The 16,463-nt window shown below is 64.6% G+C and overlaps 1 protein-coding gene across 2 annotated transcripts in view; it reads right to left on the bottom strand.

The window, feature by feature from the left end:
- Window positions 1-16,463, bottom strand: part of WNT7B (Wnt family member 7B) — a 44,812-nt gene that overhangs the window by 11,683 nt on the left and 16,666 nt on the right. For both annotated transcript variants that reach the window (XM_037160788.2, XM_037160787.2), the window contains exon 2: window positions 10,088-10,314. In XM_037160788.2, the coding sequence (XP_037016683.1) occupies window positions 10,088-10,314 (227 nt within the window). The remainder of the gene's footprint in view (window positions 1-10,087; window positions 10,315-16,463) is intronic.

Below are 16,463 nucleotides of genomic sequence, written 5' to 3'. Positions count from 1 at the left end.
CCTCCCCAAAGGAGTCGGGGGGCAGGGAGACTCCATCCTGGAGCCCCCAGACAGGCCGAAGGCACCCAGCAGCATATTTCACGGAAACCTCACTCCATCCTTCCTGTGAGTTTGGGCTCCCACCTGGTCTCGGCCATGCCCAGCTCAGACGCAGTTACTCATCTGTTACTCACCGGCCGCCACTCCCGCTAATTCCTTTCTTATTTGGTTTTAATGAGCCAAACCCTCTTGTCTCACCAGGGAGACAGGGGGCAGCTGTTGGGGAGAACCAGGAGGCTGGCATCAGGCCCTGGACGAGGGGTTCCCGTGCACCCGCACTCTGCGCACGCATCTGGTTTACTTCTCATGACAGCCGGGGATGAGGGAGGGGCCCCTCCCCACTGGGCAGACCTGGACTCGGGCTCCGAGGGCTTCGGAACTTGCACAGGTCAAAGTGTGCTCGGGGGTGGAGCGGGGACAGGGTCCCCTCCCAACATCGCTCCGGGGCTGCCTGGCCAGTGCCCCGAAAGCTGCCTGCATCTTGCTCCAGGGTGAGGCTTAGGTCCAGAAGGAAGCCCCTCAGACCTGCGTGGGCTGCACTCAGCACCTGTCTAGCTCCCAGACTCTGCGATGACCGTGAACTCCGGAGGCCCGACCCCACCTGTCCCCACGCACCACCACCTGCAGCCTAGCTCGGCCAGGGTGAACAGCCGGCCCACCTGTGGGCAGGGGCAGCCGCCCCCGAGCACACGCCGGCTCGCCCTCCCATGTGCCCGCAGCTGACCGAGAACTGGACGCACCTGGGACGCCTCCTGCTCCCAGCAGCCCTGTGGGGTGCAGTGACCCCCTCTGGGCTCTTGCCAGGTGCCTCAGTGGCTACAGAGATGGTGGGCAGGATCCCCCAGATGCTGTTCCTTGGGCCCCAAACACGGGTGGGGTGGGAGCCTTACACTCATCGCCTTCTTCCACCCCCATGAGACAGACCCTCTTGATGAGACCCGTGTTGCAGATGGGAACCCCGAGACTGAGGGCTGGGAGGGATTGGCTCCAGGCGGCAGCAGGTGCGGTGACAGGGTCTGGTGGGGGGTAGGAAGCCGGCTGAGCGGCAGCAGGTCAAGGTGAGAAGCGTTAGTTCTGAAGGCCCCGGCCTGAGGGTGAGAGACCTTAAAGAGCAGGGTGCTGGAGCTCAAGGCGAAAGAGGAAGGGACCTGGCATCTGACGCCTGGGTCTGGCCCCATGCGAGGCACACACCCTCTCTGAGGCCGCGTCCCCAACTGCCAAGCTGGGCTGCAAGTCCTCAGCCCACCCCGCACCCCAGGAGCGGCTGTGAGAGCAAACCCGACAGAGCCCCCGACCCAAGCGGCAGGCCCGTCAGGGCAGCCGGGCCGCGGGCCGCCGGGCACAGCCTGGGCCTCCAGCACAGGCCAGGCCCCTCTCTGAGGCCGTTCTGAGCCCCCTTTCCTGACCACCCCTCCACCACATTCCAGATAAACCCAGAACGTCGGGATGGCCGGGCCCTTGGAGCCCCCTGCCCTGTGGGTAACCTGAGGCTGCCAGGCCACCCAGCCAGTGACCTTGCGGCTCTGCCCCCTCTTTTCCGTGGGCTATTCCACATCAAGCCCCCCACCCGTGCCCCAGGCTCAGAGGGAGCAGACGCAGCCCCCACCCTGCTCCAAGCCCTCAGCGATGCCAGCCAGACCCGGCACCCGGGGAGAGGGGCCTCGTCTTCCCGTCACCCCCTCACCTGACCCCAAGGGAGGCTGGGGACCGGGAAGACCTCTATGAGCAGGTCCTGGAGGGGACAGATGGGCCTCCTGAGCAAGGCCAGGGACCCGGGTGGGACAGAGCCCCCTGCCCTCCTGGGCACAGCTGTGCCTACCCCCAGGCCAGGGACTCCCCTCACTGCCCACTCAAGGCTACTTGCCACTGCTTAGCGTCCACGGGGACAGGCCCACTGACTTTAGAAAGTTGTCACTGCTGAGTCTATAATGACCCCATTATGTGCAGGCCAGGGAGGGAGGTGGAAAGGCCTCTGGTCCCCTTTGCGAAGGGGGGCCGGGGACCTCGGTGCTGAAGAGGGCCTTGGGGACACCAGCCAGTGCTGCCCCACGAGAGGCCTGAGGCCACCCAGTGGCTCATAAAGTGAGGAACTCCGGGCCTGACATTCTGAAATGACAGGTGTGCACAGGACACACATGTTCCCAGGAGGGGACTCGGAGCCTGACACCTGGAGTTCAAGTCCAGACCCTAACACTAGCCGGCTGGGTGACCGCAGACCAGTGCAGGGGCCTTCCAGGGTCTCAGTTTCCCCACCTGAAAAGTAAGGACAATGGCTCTGACCTGGCCAGGTCCCCGTGCCAGACGGGTCCCTGTGTGGTCCTGGGGGGCAGGCCTGGCCCCCGCACAGGGGGCTGAACTGAGAGCTCCACCCCCACTCCCATCGTGTGCACCACACACGGGTGCTCCGTGAGTGCACACACGCCTGGGCATCCCTGTGTGCGGACCCCTGCACGTGTCCCCACGCTTGTGGCCCCCGGCACTGGAGCAATAAGCACCGGGCGAGATGGTCGACACCGTCAGCCGTCAGGGAGATCTGAACCAAAACCAGCGTGCAAGGGCGCTTTGCCCCACGAGCGGGGGCAGAGTAAAATGTTAGGTGGGCCGCAGGAAGTGCCGGGAGGACATGACGCAGTCAGAGCCTTCACACGCCGCGGGGGCGGGGTCCACGCGGAGCCACAGAAACAGCTCGGCGGGTCCCCAGAGCTCTCGGCACAGTCCTCTGTGGCCCAGCAGCCCTCTGTGAGGCACACGCTCAAGAGAAACGCACACGGGTGTCCATGTAAGACCTTGCACGCAAACACCCCGGCAGCGTTACTCACAGAAGCCAAGGCAGGGACACCCCAGGTGTCCGTGAACGGGAGATCAAATAAAGAAAGTGTGATCCGTTCACAGAATGGAACCCTCCTCGCCGTCAAAGGGACGCAACCTCTGGAAGCAGCTGCGGCAGGGACGGGCTTGGAGCGCGCCACGCTTGGAGAAGGGCGGCGGACACGAGAGGCCGCGTGTTCTCCGACGCCCCAACACTTGGCGTCGGAAGCAGGTGCGGCTGCCGAGGGCCAGGGAGCCGAGGGCCATCACTAAGGGGGCCGGGCTTGCTTCGAAGGCGATGAAAATACCCTGACACTGACTGCCGGACCGTGGCACACTCCACAAAAATCCGCTAAATCCTATACATTGTCCACTTGAAATAGAGCAGTTGTATGGTGTGAGAACTCTATCTCCAGGAAGCTGTTATAAAACCAGCAGTTGATGGTTTGGGGGCTACTGCTCGAGACCTGTCCCACTGCATTCAAGCCCTCGAAGGGGCCCCACCTCACGGGGAGGGTGCTCGGCTCAGAGGTGGCAGGTGACCGGCCGAGGTCACACGGCGGGCCAGCCAGAGAGCTGGGATCTGACCCAGGACCCAAGGTCCCTGCCCAGACCACTCCCCACCTGCCAGGACATGGGAACCACGTAGTCCTGCCCCCCACTCACGACCAGGCCTGGGCCCCGGGCCTGCCAGCGTCAGCCCTGGCACCCTGCTCTCGGTCACCTCTTCCTTTCCTCACTCTGCCGCCGTCCAAACGTCTCCCAGCACCAAGCACCCCCGCACTGTCCTGGCCAAACCCCAGAGTCCAGGACACGGCCCTCGGCCCCACCCATACAGCAGGGCGAGGCTGACCCACAGCAGCCCTGGGGGCTGATGGGCTGGGAGGGGCTCACAGAGCTCGAGGCCAGGGCCACGGTCAGAGCCGTGGAGGGGCCGGGGCAGAGGGTGACCGGGAGGGCCCCTCTCGGGATGCTGCAGACGGTCCTGAGTGGTGGGAGAAGTGGGCGGTACACGGGCACAGGGAACAGTGTTCGGCAGACAGAACAGCCGTACGACGGCCCTGAGGAGGGAATGAGCTGGGTCCACGGGCACAGATGCCCAAGCAGGTGAACAGCCACGAGAGCCCGTGTGTGGTGCGGGTCACCTCTGCAGGTAAAAGGCTCAGTCCAGCCACCAAGAGCAGTGGGAGGCAAAGTGGTCCCCACGGTGTGGACTCTGGGAGCCCATGGGAGGTTTCCAGACCTCATTCTGCTGCCGTGACTGACGTGGGGAAGGACCCTCAGGCTGATGGCAGGGCATGGTGGAGGCAGGGGGCCCTCCAAGAGGCTGCGACAAGGGTCAAAATAAGAAATGCTGGTGGCCTTCCAGGAGGAGGAGGTGAGGAGGGGTCAGGCCCCAACACAGTCTGAGGGTGGAGCCAATGAGACCAGCCAGTGGGCTGGGGGAGGGGTTCAGGGAGAGAGGAGCCCAGATGGGCCCCTGGGTGGGACAGGGTCAGGCTTGGGGAAACCAAGGAGCTGCCCTGCCACAGGCGGTTTGGGGTGACCAGGGACAGAGGAAGGGAGGCGGGGCCAGCCGGGCACCAAGCCCTGCCTGGGAGACCCACAGCCCTGCCCAATCACCATCACCAGGGGCCAGCTCCAGACGCGCCTGGGGCTGCAGGGTGACCCCGGCCAGGCCCTCACTCTCCAGGCCCCAGCTTCCCCAGGCCATGCCGGGCTGAGGCCCACACACCGGGTCCCCAACCTCCACAGCAGGAGTGGTGATCAGGGGGCCCTCCCGGGGACCGGCCAGAACGGGGCTGCACGTGTGTGCCTGTGAGACTGCGTGGGTGCTGCCGGTCTCTGTCCGTCCTTCCCTGTCGGTTCCTGACTCTCTCTCTACGTCTCTGTCCTTCTCTGTCCCTGTCTCGCCCCGGCCCCGCCCCGGCCCCCACCCAGCTCAGCGCCGGCTGAGTCAGTGTCTCCACGCTAAGCTCTTCCCTGCCGTTGCCATAAACAGAGCCTTGGAAAAACTCGCGCCAGGTCCGAGCACGCCGGCGCGCCTGCACCCCGGGCCTTTGTTCTGACCCAGCGAGGCCCTCACACGCCGCGCAGCCCTGCAGCTGGGTCGGGCTCCAGCTGGGGCAGGGGAGCGCCACCCCAGAGTGGGCAGAGGCTGGCCTGGAGCCATACGGCAAGGGGGCAGCGTGGGCTGGAGGCCTGGGTCTGTGTCCTGAGGGGGCCGACCTCCCAGAAGCCCCCTGCTCTCTCAGGCAGCCCACCCTCGTGAATGCTCCCTCGACTTGTCTTTTGGCAAAATCAGCCACTGCCTGTGTGTGCAGACAGAATGGCAGCAGAGCCCCTCCCTCGAATGTGCCTCCTTTAAGTCTGGGGCCTGAGAGCCCAGCCACGTCCGCTCCTCAGGGCATCCTGGGTGCAAGGCTCCAAGAGCAGGGCTGGGTGGCCCTCGCAACCCCTCCCAGCGCCCTGCCCAGGCCTGGCACACAGCAGGCGCTCAATGCATGCAGACTGAGCAACAACAGGGGCTGCCCAAGGGAGCCGCCTCACAGCCCTGAGCTGCCCAGGAAGCGGCGTGTAGTGACCCCCAGCCCTCAGCTGAGCTGCAGGACCAAGTCTTGGGAGGACACGGTCAGGTTTGGGTTCAAATGTCCACTCCGACCCTGTCCAGGCTGCCTCTGGGCCGCTCTGACCCCACGGACAGCGACCCAACAGAAGTCCCAAGAACGTGACAATAACCAGGTGAAGTTTGTTCAGTAACGCCAACCTACCCAGTGTCACCGTTTCCACGAGTAAGCAACGTACAGATCGCTGAAGAGATATTTCACCTGCTCTACTCTTTCAGTCTCCGAGACCTGTCGTGTCTCCTACACTCCTGGCACAGGTCAGTTTGCACGTCCCGTGCGTCAGGTGTTCCCCTGCCTGTGGTGGCCTGTGGCCCCCCCAAGGGGGCAGTGCAGGCCCCGAGCCATTTTCCCTCCTGGGGACCTCCCTGGACTTGGTCTGCAAGGCTCCGGGCAGGAGCCCTGCGCGCAGTAGGTGCACAAGGCCTGGAGCCACCACCCCTGCCTCTGAGACCCCAGAGGGCAGTCACTCCACTACCTTGGATTGTCCAGGACCTGGTGGCCTTTGCTGAGACCCTACCTGCATGCGGCTGGTGGGCTCAGGGCTGGCTCCCAACACACATCTCACCCACGGAGCAAACGGGATGGAGACAGCGGCCCCGGGAGCCAGGATTGGGGCGACCCCTGTGCCCGGCCCGGTGGAGTTCCATATGGGCACCCCGCACGGGGGCTCCGGGGGGCAGGGCCGGGGCTGGAGAGCAGAGTCTCCGTTCCTTCCCCGCCTCCTGGGCCTGCACAGCCTCCCACCGCGGGTCACAGAGCTGCAGCCCTGCCCCTCCTCCGGCCACAGGTCTCCCTCCCCTCACTCACCCTAAATGCTCCTGCAGTTCCTGAGAAATACCATCTGCTTTCTGGCCTCTGGGCCTTGGCGCATGCCGTTCCCCCCACCTGGAGCCCCTTCCCTGCGCTCACCGCCAGGCCAGTCTGAGTCACTCCGACCCTCCCTCGGGTCTCAGCTCACCTGTCCCCCTGCCCAGGAAGCCGTGGCCAGCAGTCCTGGATGGAATACGAAGCCTGTGAGAAGTGCCCTGCTCTGCTCGGGGTCTCTGGGGCCGAGTTTCCAACAGGCTGCCTTGGGATACAAACTTCACCCCCAACGCATCTCCACGCCTGGCCCTGCCCTCCCCCACTTCACTACAGAAGACAGTTGAGTTGTCGACACATTCACCCCCCAACACACAAGTTCATTTCCAGGTAGCAGAAGAGACAGGTCAGGAGGGGCCTGCACCACAAGCTGCGTTCAATAGATGAGGACATAGGCCTGGGGCAGGCTCCGCTGGCCAGAGGGGCAGAGCCACCAGGCATGAGGGGAGACCAGATAGGTGGAGGGAGGCCAGCATGGGCCTCAACTTCCTGAGGGACGGAGCAGCTAGCACCCAGAGGGCCCAAGGGCAAAGCCCACACAGGCCCAGCAAAAGAATGCTCTAGCTCAAGTGGAGTAGTGAGCTCCCCACCCCTGGAAGCATGCAAGCAACAGCATCGAGTGCTGGAAAAGGGGTTGTGACAGTACACAGGGTTGATGTGCCCCTTTAAGTGGTTTCCCTTATGCTCTCAAGACTCAGGCATGGCCCAAGGTCACAGGCAAGGCCTGAAGGGACCCTCCCACCCACCCAGGCCATTCCCCCTCTTGGGGCCAATCATTAATTGAGTGGCTGCTCCCGCAAGCGGCCCCGGCTGCCTGCCAGCTCATGGCCCAGCTCCCATCCGGTGCCTGGGGCACCCGCATGCCTCTGACAAGGACGGGCCACACTGCCCAGCCCCACGGCCTGCCCCTGACTCCCACTTGCCAGCACTGAGCACCCCGCAGGATGCCTGCTGCCCGCGTGGATGAATGCAGCCCAGTCTCACCAGAGCCCTCCTGGCTGAGGAAGGCAGGCGTGACGTCAGGCAGGGCTACTCAGACTCCAAGCTGAGGAGTTAACTTCGTCCTGAGCAATAGGGAGCTACTGCAGGTTTTGTAGGAAGGGGGGGAGCATGGCCTGGCTGGGACTGAGAGGGAGACAGGAGGAGCCAGGGACAGCTGCCGGGGGAGGGCTAGAGAGGCAGGCCCTGCAGCGACCACGGGGCAGAGTGCTAAGATGGATGGGGGAGCAGCACCAGGTGGCCCTGAGCCGATGGAGCGGTCAGGCCGGGCAGGGGGTGGGGTGGGGGAGGCTGGGCACCGGCCGTTTGAGCCTGCTGAGCCGGGGGTTCCCGTGGGTTGGCCTGCTGAGCTGTCCGCAGGGAGTGACCGGACTGGGCTGAGCCCCGGGGGAAGCTGATCGGAGTGGGCTGGGAAAGGGCAGCAGGAGACAAAAGAGGAAGCCCCAGTGCGTGGGGGCCCAGCCAAGGAAGAGGGGTCCCTCAGCCCCATGAAAGTCAGTAATGGCCTGGCCACTAACGGGGAGCAAGAGAAGCTGAGGAACAGGGACCACGGGTGTGGACGGCTCTGGCTGAGAGTTCACCTCCAAAATGCGCGTCCAAGTGGGGGCGTGCTAAGCACCTGGTGCAAACCTGCCTTGAGGGGGGGGGGCCTTATGGCCCCCTTTGCCCCTCATGCCCCACTTCAGTCTTTCCTTGGCTGTGGCTGCCCTTCCCGCAGGCGGGGCTGCAGGCCCTCCCAGGCTGCTGTGGGGCCGAGGACTGGTTTCCAAGAAGGATCAGGGTGAGCTGATTGCCATGATCCTCACAGCCCCCAGGGGTGGCGTGACTTTCAGCGAAGGCGACCTGGGCGGGCACTGACAGTGCCTGCCAGGGGGAAGGTCACTGGCGGGGATCCACACTACCCTAGGCTCTAGATGGCCCACAGGAATCCGGTATTTCCCGGGGAACTAACTGTAAATCCCATGCCTGGGGCCCAATTCTGGAAAGGGCCCCGTCACCCCCAGTGCCTGTCTTGTGATCACAAATGAAGTCCCAGACCCCAGCCGTCTGTTCGGCCATGGGGCCATGTCCATGCCTGTCTCTCGGTACATGGGGAGATGTCGCAGAAAGGAGACCTGGATCTGAACGCAGCCCAGCCGTGCGCAAGCCCTGTGGCCACGGGCACCGGCACACCTGCCCCGAGTCCAGGCGTCCTCAGCTGTGCAACACGGTGCTCACCGCTGTCTCAGAGCCCGGGGTCCCAGGGGCGAGGTTGCCAGGGCCCAGGCAGGCAGGTGGGCCTCTGAACTGCGCTGGACAGCCGGGCAGCCCCGCCTCCCCAGGTGGTACCTGGAGGGAAGAGCTGCACTTGGGTGGTGGGGCCCCAGGGAGGGGTGGGACCATCTTTCTGGCTGCGCCAGGTGCCACCCACAGGCTGCTCACCGCAAAGGGGCCCCTGGGGGCTTTCCCCTGTGCCACCCCAGCCCCATGCCAGGCATTCCAAGCCCTGCAGAGCTCTGGCTCTGGCCTGGGTCCCGGTAGCTGCGGCTCTCTGGGACCGGAAAGGCACGCTGTGCCCACACAGTCAGAGGCCCACCTGTGCCCACAGGCTGGGGTCTGAGATAACAAGGCACCCCCCACATGCTCCGTGCCGCACCCCGAGTTGTCACTCCCCCATCTGACACTCAGACAGCCTGGAGGGGCAGGTTGTGTGACTGTTTCCACCCTTACTCGTTCAACGGCAGTTTATTGGGCACCTACTGTGTGCAGACACTAGGAAAGGCCCCCAGCTGAGGGCCCCGTCACTTGGAGTGAGTTTTACAAATGAAACTGAAGCCCTGAGCAGCTCGTGTGGCCGGAAGTCACACAGCTGGATTCAGGTCCTGGTCAGACTCTGGAAGTCCCACTCTTCCCTCTGAGCCCCTCCCTGGGCCTCAGTCTCCGTGCCTAAGCAATGGGCACGGCGGAGACTCCCAGGGCTGGGAGGACTTGGAGACACCGCGTGTGGCCCCGGGGACCATGCACAGCACAGCGGGGCACAGCCAGAAGAGACCTTGCCACCCCTGCCCAAAGGGCTGCGGCGGCGGCCACTGCCCGTGGAATTTGAGGCGCGCCCCTCCCCCACCCCATCCTGACCCCACACGTGCACCCTGCACGCCGCCCTCCAGCTGGGCGGACTCCCCGTGTGCCCGAGCCACTCCCTCTCCCTGGAACCCGCTCCGCTCTCAGGGTCACAGCAGCATCGACACGACACTTGCTGGGGCAGGGCACCCTCCTCATCTCGGCCCCCCCCCCCCCGCCCCATGAGACTCGACTCCTGTCTTCCCATGTCCAGCTACAGCAGCACAGGCGCGGGGGGTGACGGGGTCCTGGGCACACACAGCAACACCAGGGCACGCCTCTGACCGCTGCATCGCACTGCTCGCCACCAGCCTGCCAGGCTCACACCCAGACCTGCTCCATGTTCCCCGGCCCTGCAGCCCAGAGTGAAGACCCTCGTCCACTCACACAGGCTGGCTCCCACTGACACCTCCCTTGGCCCGGACATGGCAGTGTCCCGGAGGGCCGGGCCAGGTCTGGGACTCGCTGGGGCCCCAGCCCCAACCCAGGCCAGGCATGGAGAAGGGCTCAGGGAGGTGCCATGGTGCAGAATTGGTCAGTGGGGGGCCCGGCCTGACCTTCAGTGGGCGGGCAGGTGGGCAGACGGCCTGGCCTCTGGGCCCCCGAAGCCCGGGGGGGGGGGCAGGGTCCCGAGAGCCCAGAGGCGCCCTTACCTACTCGGAGCTCTTGCCCGAAGACCGTCTTCTCGCCGAGGGCGGAGCAGTTCCAGCGCCCGAAGCGGAACTGGTACTGGCACTCATTGACGCCCATCTGCGCACCCTCGCCGATCACGATGATGGCGTCGGGCCGGCTCTGGCAGATGGCGCGCTGCCGCGGGGCCAGACCGGGGATCTTGTTGCAGATGATGTTGGCTCCCAGGGCCACGACTGATGACAGCGCTCTGCAGATGGCAGGGGACAGGGCAGGTGAGCGGCTGGCGGGGCCCATCCCCTGGGGCTGCTTCCCTCCACGTGTGCCCGTGCCCCCTGGACCTCCACATCACACGGACCACGGGAATGTGGGACACGGAATCACACGTCGAGAGTCCCACATGGCTGCCCATGCCTCTGCTTTGGCTGCACAGACCCCCTGGTGGATTCAACAACCATCAACCTGGGGCTGGACACAGCTGCCCGGAGCAGCACACCACAGCACCGGAACTGGGCTTCCCCGTCGTGGTGGACCCAGCTCCCCAGGAGGCGTGCCTGGGCCGGGCAGGCTGCTGACCAAGCGGCCGGCTGGGAGCCGAGCTCACCAGGTCCCGGCTGCAGCTGCAGCCCGTGCATGACCTCAGGTGGGCACCGTGCCTCGCTGAGCCCCCGTCTTCAGATCCGTGGAATGGGGGCAAGATGCCGGTGCCCCTCACCACGCAAGCTCGGACTGGAGCACCGGGCAGGCTGTGCTCGGCTGCTGCTATTGTCCACTCGTTTTTGGGTGGCCGGTGCCCTCCGAGGACGAAACGGGAGCTCATGGGAAGTGGAGCTGGCGGGGCGCTGCCCCATATCATGTCCTCGGCGCCCGCCCCTGAGGGTGCCCTGTAGCGACTCTCCCGGCCTCCCCCAGGAGCCAAGACCAGAGGGTGTCGCCAGCCTCAGCCTCCCTTTTCTGGAGCCGCGGTCGGCGTGAGCGTCTGTTTGGTGAGGTGCAGTTCACCCGACTCAACCGGAAACACTGTAGAGGGTGGAGTCCCGCACCATTTAGTACATTCCGAGCGGTGGACAGCCACCACCTCCACTGAGCTCCAAGAGTGTCGCTGCCCCAAAAGGACGCCGCTCACCTCAGCAGCCCCTCTCCACTCCCTCCCCGCAGCGCCTGGCCAGTGAGAAGCGGCTCTCTGCTCCTGTGGCCCTGCCCAGGCTTCTCAGACCCACGGACATGTGGCCTTTCGTGTCCAGCTGCTCTCACTGAGTATCATGTATGTCCTCAAGGGTCCCCCACGTTGTGGCCGGTCGTGTCAGTGCTCTGACCCTTTTCAAGGCCAAGTAATATTCCGCCGTCTGGAGGGACCACATTCTGTTGACCATTCATCCCCATGGGCCTCAGGGCCGCGTCCTCCAGCGGCCGCCGGAGCCCTGCTCTCACTTCCTTTGGGTGTGTACCCAGGAGTGGACTTGCTGGGTCACACAGTAGCTTGTTTAAGTCTTTTGATGAACCCCCAAACTGCTTTCTACCAAAACTGCGCTGGTTGGTTTTAAGCGCCCAGAGGCGAAGGGGCCGCAGGCTGGAGGCAGGAGGATGGTTTTGGCAGAACGACAGCCCACAGCTGGGTGTCAAAACGGCACCCAGCTGCTTAGTGAGGGCTGAAGGGTGGCAGTGGGGGAGACCCTGAGGGGCTCCCCAAGCCCACGGCCCTGGCCTGCTGCACAGGGAGCCCCTCCTGTGGCCACTGCCCGCCTGCCCATTTCAGGAGAGAAAGTGGCCAGTGTTTTTCCAGGGCGGCCAAGCGCCCTCCACCGGCTGGGAAAGTCCCCGTGGGGCGTGAGCCCGCAGCACGTGCTGAGACCGGGACACCCGGCCGATACCCAATCCCCACCGCGGCCCAGCCCACCTGCTAATCTGGGCGAGACCCCCCCGGGCCTCCCATGGGCACAATGGGCAGAAACTCAGAGGCTGTTGTGGAGGAAGAGCCTCGGGCGGGTGGGGCTGGGAGCGGGCTGGAATCTGGGGAATTCGGCCCAGAGTAATTGTAGAGGCTCAGAAAACCGACCCGACCCGGGGAAATGAGACGGATGGGAACCCTGCCGGGCACCAGGCTCCAGGCCACCGGTCAGCGCCCGCTCTGGGTCCTGCACGCTGGACACGTGCCTCCCTTGCCCGACTTCTTCCCGTGGTCAGGCTGCAAGGCCCCAGGCCCAGGGTAAAAACCCCGCTGGGGGCAGGAATGCGGACAGATGGGGTATGATTGGGGTCTCCAGGGGCACTTGGGGTGGCTGAAAGCAGTCGTTGCATCCCTGGTCCTCCACCTCCAGGCAGGCCCCCCAGCCCTGCTGCTGCCAGCACCCAGATCTCACCACAACGCTCCATAGTTTCCCTGGGTTCCTTTGCCTAGAATCGGAGGTCTCCTGGGACCTGGCCTCCCAGGACCCTCCTCTACACTCGTGCTGGTCCCTCTGCCCAGGGTGTCACTAGCTTCCTTTTTCTGGCCAGCAGATGCTACTTCCCTTCGGGGGCCAAGCACGAGCCCTGCTGGGTTCAAACCCATCGGCCCCAGACATCGAGGACTCTCACAGCAGGCACGTGTCCCTTCAGCACCGACCTCAGCCCTGGCCCGTGCCCGGTGTCCCCACCTCGAGGGCGGTGTCCAGTCCGAGCTGCATCTGGGGCCTTAGGAGCTGCCCCGGATTGCTGCCTGTAAGTGTTTGTGAAGTGGACAAGTGAACCAACGAACGAGCGAGCGAGCACTGGAAGGTGACGTCCACAAGAGCGTCTGCAACTCAGTCCCGAAAAGATAATCCAACTTGAAAAGTGGCAAAGGGTTTGAAGAGACAGGTCTCCGAAGAAGACCTGCAAACAGCCACGAGTGGGTGGAAAGATCACTCACACTAGGGAAGTGCCAGCCAGGACCTCGGGGAGGCCACCTCACACCCGCTGGCACGGCTGCGCTCTCGGGGGCCCCGGAGCCCTTGGGCATCGCTGGCAGGAATGCACAACCGTGCAGCCCGGGGGCCCACGCCTCCGCGCCGTGGTCTCCATCCAAGGGAGCTGAAGACAGGTGTTTAAACAAGAACGTGAGCCCACATGTCGAGAGCGGCACGACTCCCAGCGACCAGGAGGGGGGAACAAGCCAGCAGCCCCACCGTGTCGGTGTGGCCTGTCCGCGCAGGGGTGCGCTGGTCCTAAAGAGGGAGCGCGGGCACGAGGTGCACGGGCCTCCAGAGCGTAGTGCCCGGTGAAGGGCCGCGTCCTGCCTGTTCCCGTTTATGTGAAATGTCCAGCGAAGGAAACTCGGCAAGGAAATGTCCGTGGCTTCGGGGGAGGCTGGGGGCGGGGTGGGCAGCACCTGCTTAATAGGTGAGGCCTTTCCATCTGGGTGACGAGAAAAGTTCTAGAACTAAATGGAGGTGATGGTTACACAACCTTATGCATGTACCAAACGCCACGGACTTGTACACTGAAAAACGGTTAAAGAGGCAAAGGTTACGTCACATGTGTTTTGACCACAATTTTTAAAAATGCCGTCTATACACGGGACGCCTAAGCCCTGGCCACAGGTGGGATGGGAGGAGAAGACAGGGGCAGGTCTTGCCCAGTTGACACCCCACCTGGACTCCCTGTGGGCCACCCCAGGGTACGAGGGGCTGCTGCGCAGGGAGGTGGGGGTCCCCAGCCACCCCCAGCCAGTGCCTGGGCTCCTGGTGAAATACGGCATCGTGGGGGAGAGTCACACTGCATTTTGCACCGGGAGTGTGAGTGATCGGATATGGCTGACAATTCAGAACAACTTCAAAACCGTCTTCCTTGGGAAGTGGGGTTTGCCCCCAAGACACTAAAACCCCTGCTCTGAGCGCTGACCTTGACCACGGGGCCTTAGCCACGTCTCAGTCTTCTCTGGCCAGGCTCCCCTCGCCCCGAGTCTCGGGGGTGTGGACTGGAGCTCAGAGAGGCCGGGGGAGCTGCCCAAGGCCACACAGCCGGGCAGATCTGTGGCTCGGGTGTTTGTGCTGTACTGGGGGTGTAGCACAAACACCAGAGGCGGCCGAGAGGGGACGTCATGCCCACTTTCCATTCTCAAAACAGCTTGCGTGCTCCCCTGGGGGGACGCTCCACGTCCCCCCTTCACTCCCCCGGCTTCACGGGCACCTCCACGCCTGGCGCTTGAGGATGGGGCCCTGTCGGCCACCCCGTCAGCCCCACCTCCCGAGCCCCCACCCCCTCCAGCAGGCCCGGCCCTGCCACCCCCCAGACTTGCCCCCAGTCTTCCTTCGGCCTGGAAGGGAGGGTGCTGCCGATGACAGTGACCCACTCGGCCATCCAGGTAAGGATAAGGATACAGGCTAACCACGTAACTGGCGCTCGGGAAGGGAGCACCCGGACGGGGGGCGGCCTGGCTGAGGGGGGCTAGGACACTCTCACCAGGCTGCCCACAGGGGGCTCTCACCCTCAAGTGGGAAGAGCCCTCTGGGCACCCTCCTGGCCCGCAGCAGCTCACTCAGGTGCCGGGCGTGTGCGCAGAGAAGCCAGGCGGGCACTCCGGTTTCAGTCTGTAATTTTTCCATGGAAAACTCTGCTCTGGGCTCACCCCCCGCACTGCTCAGGGGCCTCAGGACATGGGCGAGGCGCCAGGAGGAGGGGGCAGAGCCTGGGAATCCTCCCATCCCTGGCCAGGGCCGGTCGGAGGAGGGGCTCGGAGAGGGGGTCCCGGGCCCTGCAGACGAGAAGCTCTGGGGACTATGGACAGGAACTCCAGTCTCAGTCCAGAGGGCAGTGAGGCCAGCCGAGGGCCTAGCACTGGGTTCGAGCTGGGCACCGTGCCAGGAGGCAGCCACGGCTGGACATCAGGGAGGCCCCAAGGGTCCGCTCCAGGTGGCTCCAGTGGGGTGAGGGGGGAGGCAGCAGCTCCCAGGTGACAGAAAGGCATGAAGTGGCCAGTGGGCGGGGGGGGGGACCTCCGCTATGGCAGTAGCCAGGCACCAGCCTACCCAGCGGGCAGCCCCGTGGGGCAGGGGGCAGGAGCAAGGGCACGGGCGCCGGCCCGCTTGCCTATCCTCAGCTGAGAGGCTGCAGACAGGTTTCTTCACCTTTCTGTGCCTCAGTTTCCACATCTGGGAAACGGAGGTGTGATGAGCCTGACAGACCCTGGTGCTGCCAAGAGGACAGGGCTTGAAGGGCACAGCCTACGGAGCCGCAGTCAGGGTCGTCGGTGTTGACCCTCGTGGCCTGAGCTCTCTCATGGGGATCTGGGGCCAGCCGTGCCCGTGATGGGGCCTGATGCCGGCCCCGGCGGTGCCAGAGCCGGGTCTGCTCGCCACCCCGCACCTGCCCCTGGGAAGTGAGCTCTGTGGTCCCCAAGGACGAGCGCACCTGCCCCTCATGAGCCGGGGCCAGTCATCCTGTGTCCGTCCCAGGAGAAGGACGGACACATGGCGGCACGTCCCGTGGGTAACCCCCCCACCCAGCACGGCGGGCAGAAGAAACCAGACAGGGCCAGGGCTGCCCCCTGAGCCGGAGTCCGACCAGAGCTGACGTGGGTGGGAGGTGCTCACTGGGAGGGGCCCTGGAAGCATGCTGTGTTCCGGAATGTTCTCCATCCTGAGCTGGGTGGCAGTGGCCACACAGGTGCCCCCCGGGTGTAAAAATGCATCCAACTGTGCTCTTGACACTGCTGCACTCAGCGTTCTATAAGTTGTGCCTCAACAAAAAACTGAAGAGACCCAGTGCACACCTTACTTAGAGCACTAACAAGAATGAAAGGCCAAGTTTTTTCACAAAAACTAAAGGAAAAGATGCTTAAGACCTACACGGTGAGCGTTAAAAACTGCCGTCTGCCTTTCCTGCGTGTGGCCGGCCTGGGGCCCCGGGGGCTCACCAACAGCCCGTGACCACAGCCTGCTCCTTTGGGGGCTGCACGCCCACCCGCCCTCACCCCGGCCTGCACTCCGTCCACAGATGCGGCCTCCGAGAACCCCGAGTAGTGGAGACAGGCCGCTTTCAGTGGCTCCGGGGCCAGTGAGGGGGTGGGGACAGGAGGCCCTGGGGTGCAGGGGGCCCTTCCTTGGGGGGCTGCGACAGGCGGAGCCCACCTCCTCCCGTGTGCTGAGCTGCCCGCCCACGGGTGTCCCTTCCCCGGGAGTCTAGCCCAAGGCCCTCACCCCGTTCAGTTCTTAGTGGCTCAAGGTGCAGCGTGCTGGATTCCGGCTGAGAGGAGTGGCAAGTGTTCGAAGTAATCATCATCCTTTCCCACAGAACAGGCACAGAGACCAGAGGTCCCAGGGGTCCAGCTGCCTGCCGAGTGGCTCAAAAGGGCGGGGGGCAGGGCTGCAACCCCCACCTCCTGCTCCAGACTGGTCAGAGCCTCATCACCCCGGTCCCTGGCCCTCTGAGACAGTTCGG

The sequence above is a fragment of the Artibeus jamaicensis genome, unplaced genomic scaffold (assembly GCF_021234435.1).
Source record: "Artibeus jamaicensis isolate MK-2021 breed Jamaican fruit bat unplaced genomic scaffold, CSHL_Jam_final contig_233, whole genome shotgun sequence".
NCBI classification, from domain to species: Eukaryota; Metazoa; Chordata; class Mammalia; order Chiroptera; family Phyllostomidae; genus Artibeus; species Artibeus jamaicensis.
Note: the sequence above shows the minus strand (reverse complement) of the source record. Positions and strands in the feature narration are given on the sequence as shown.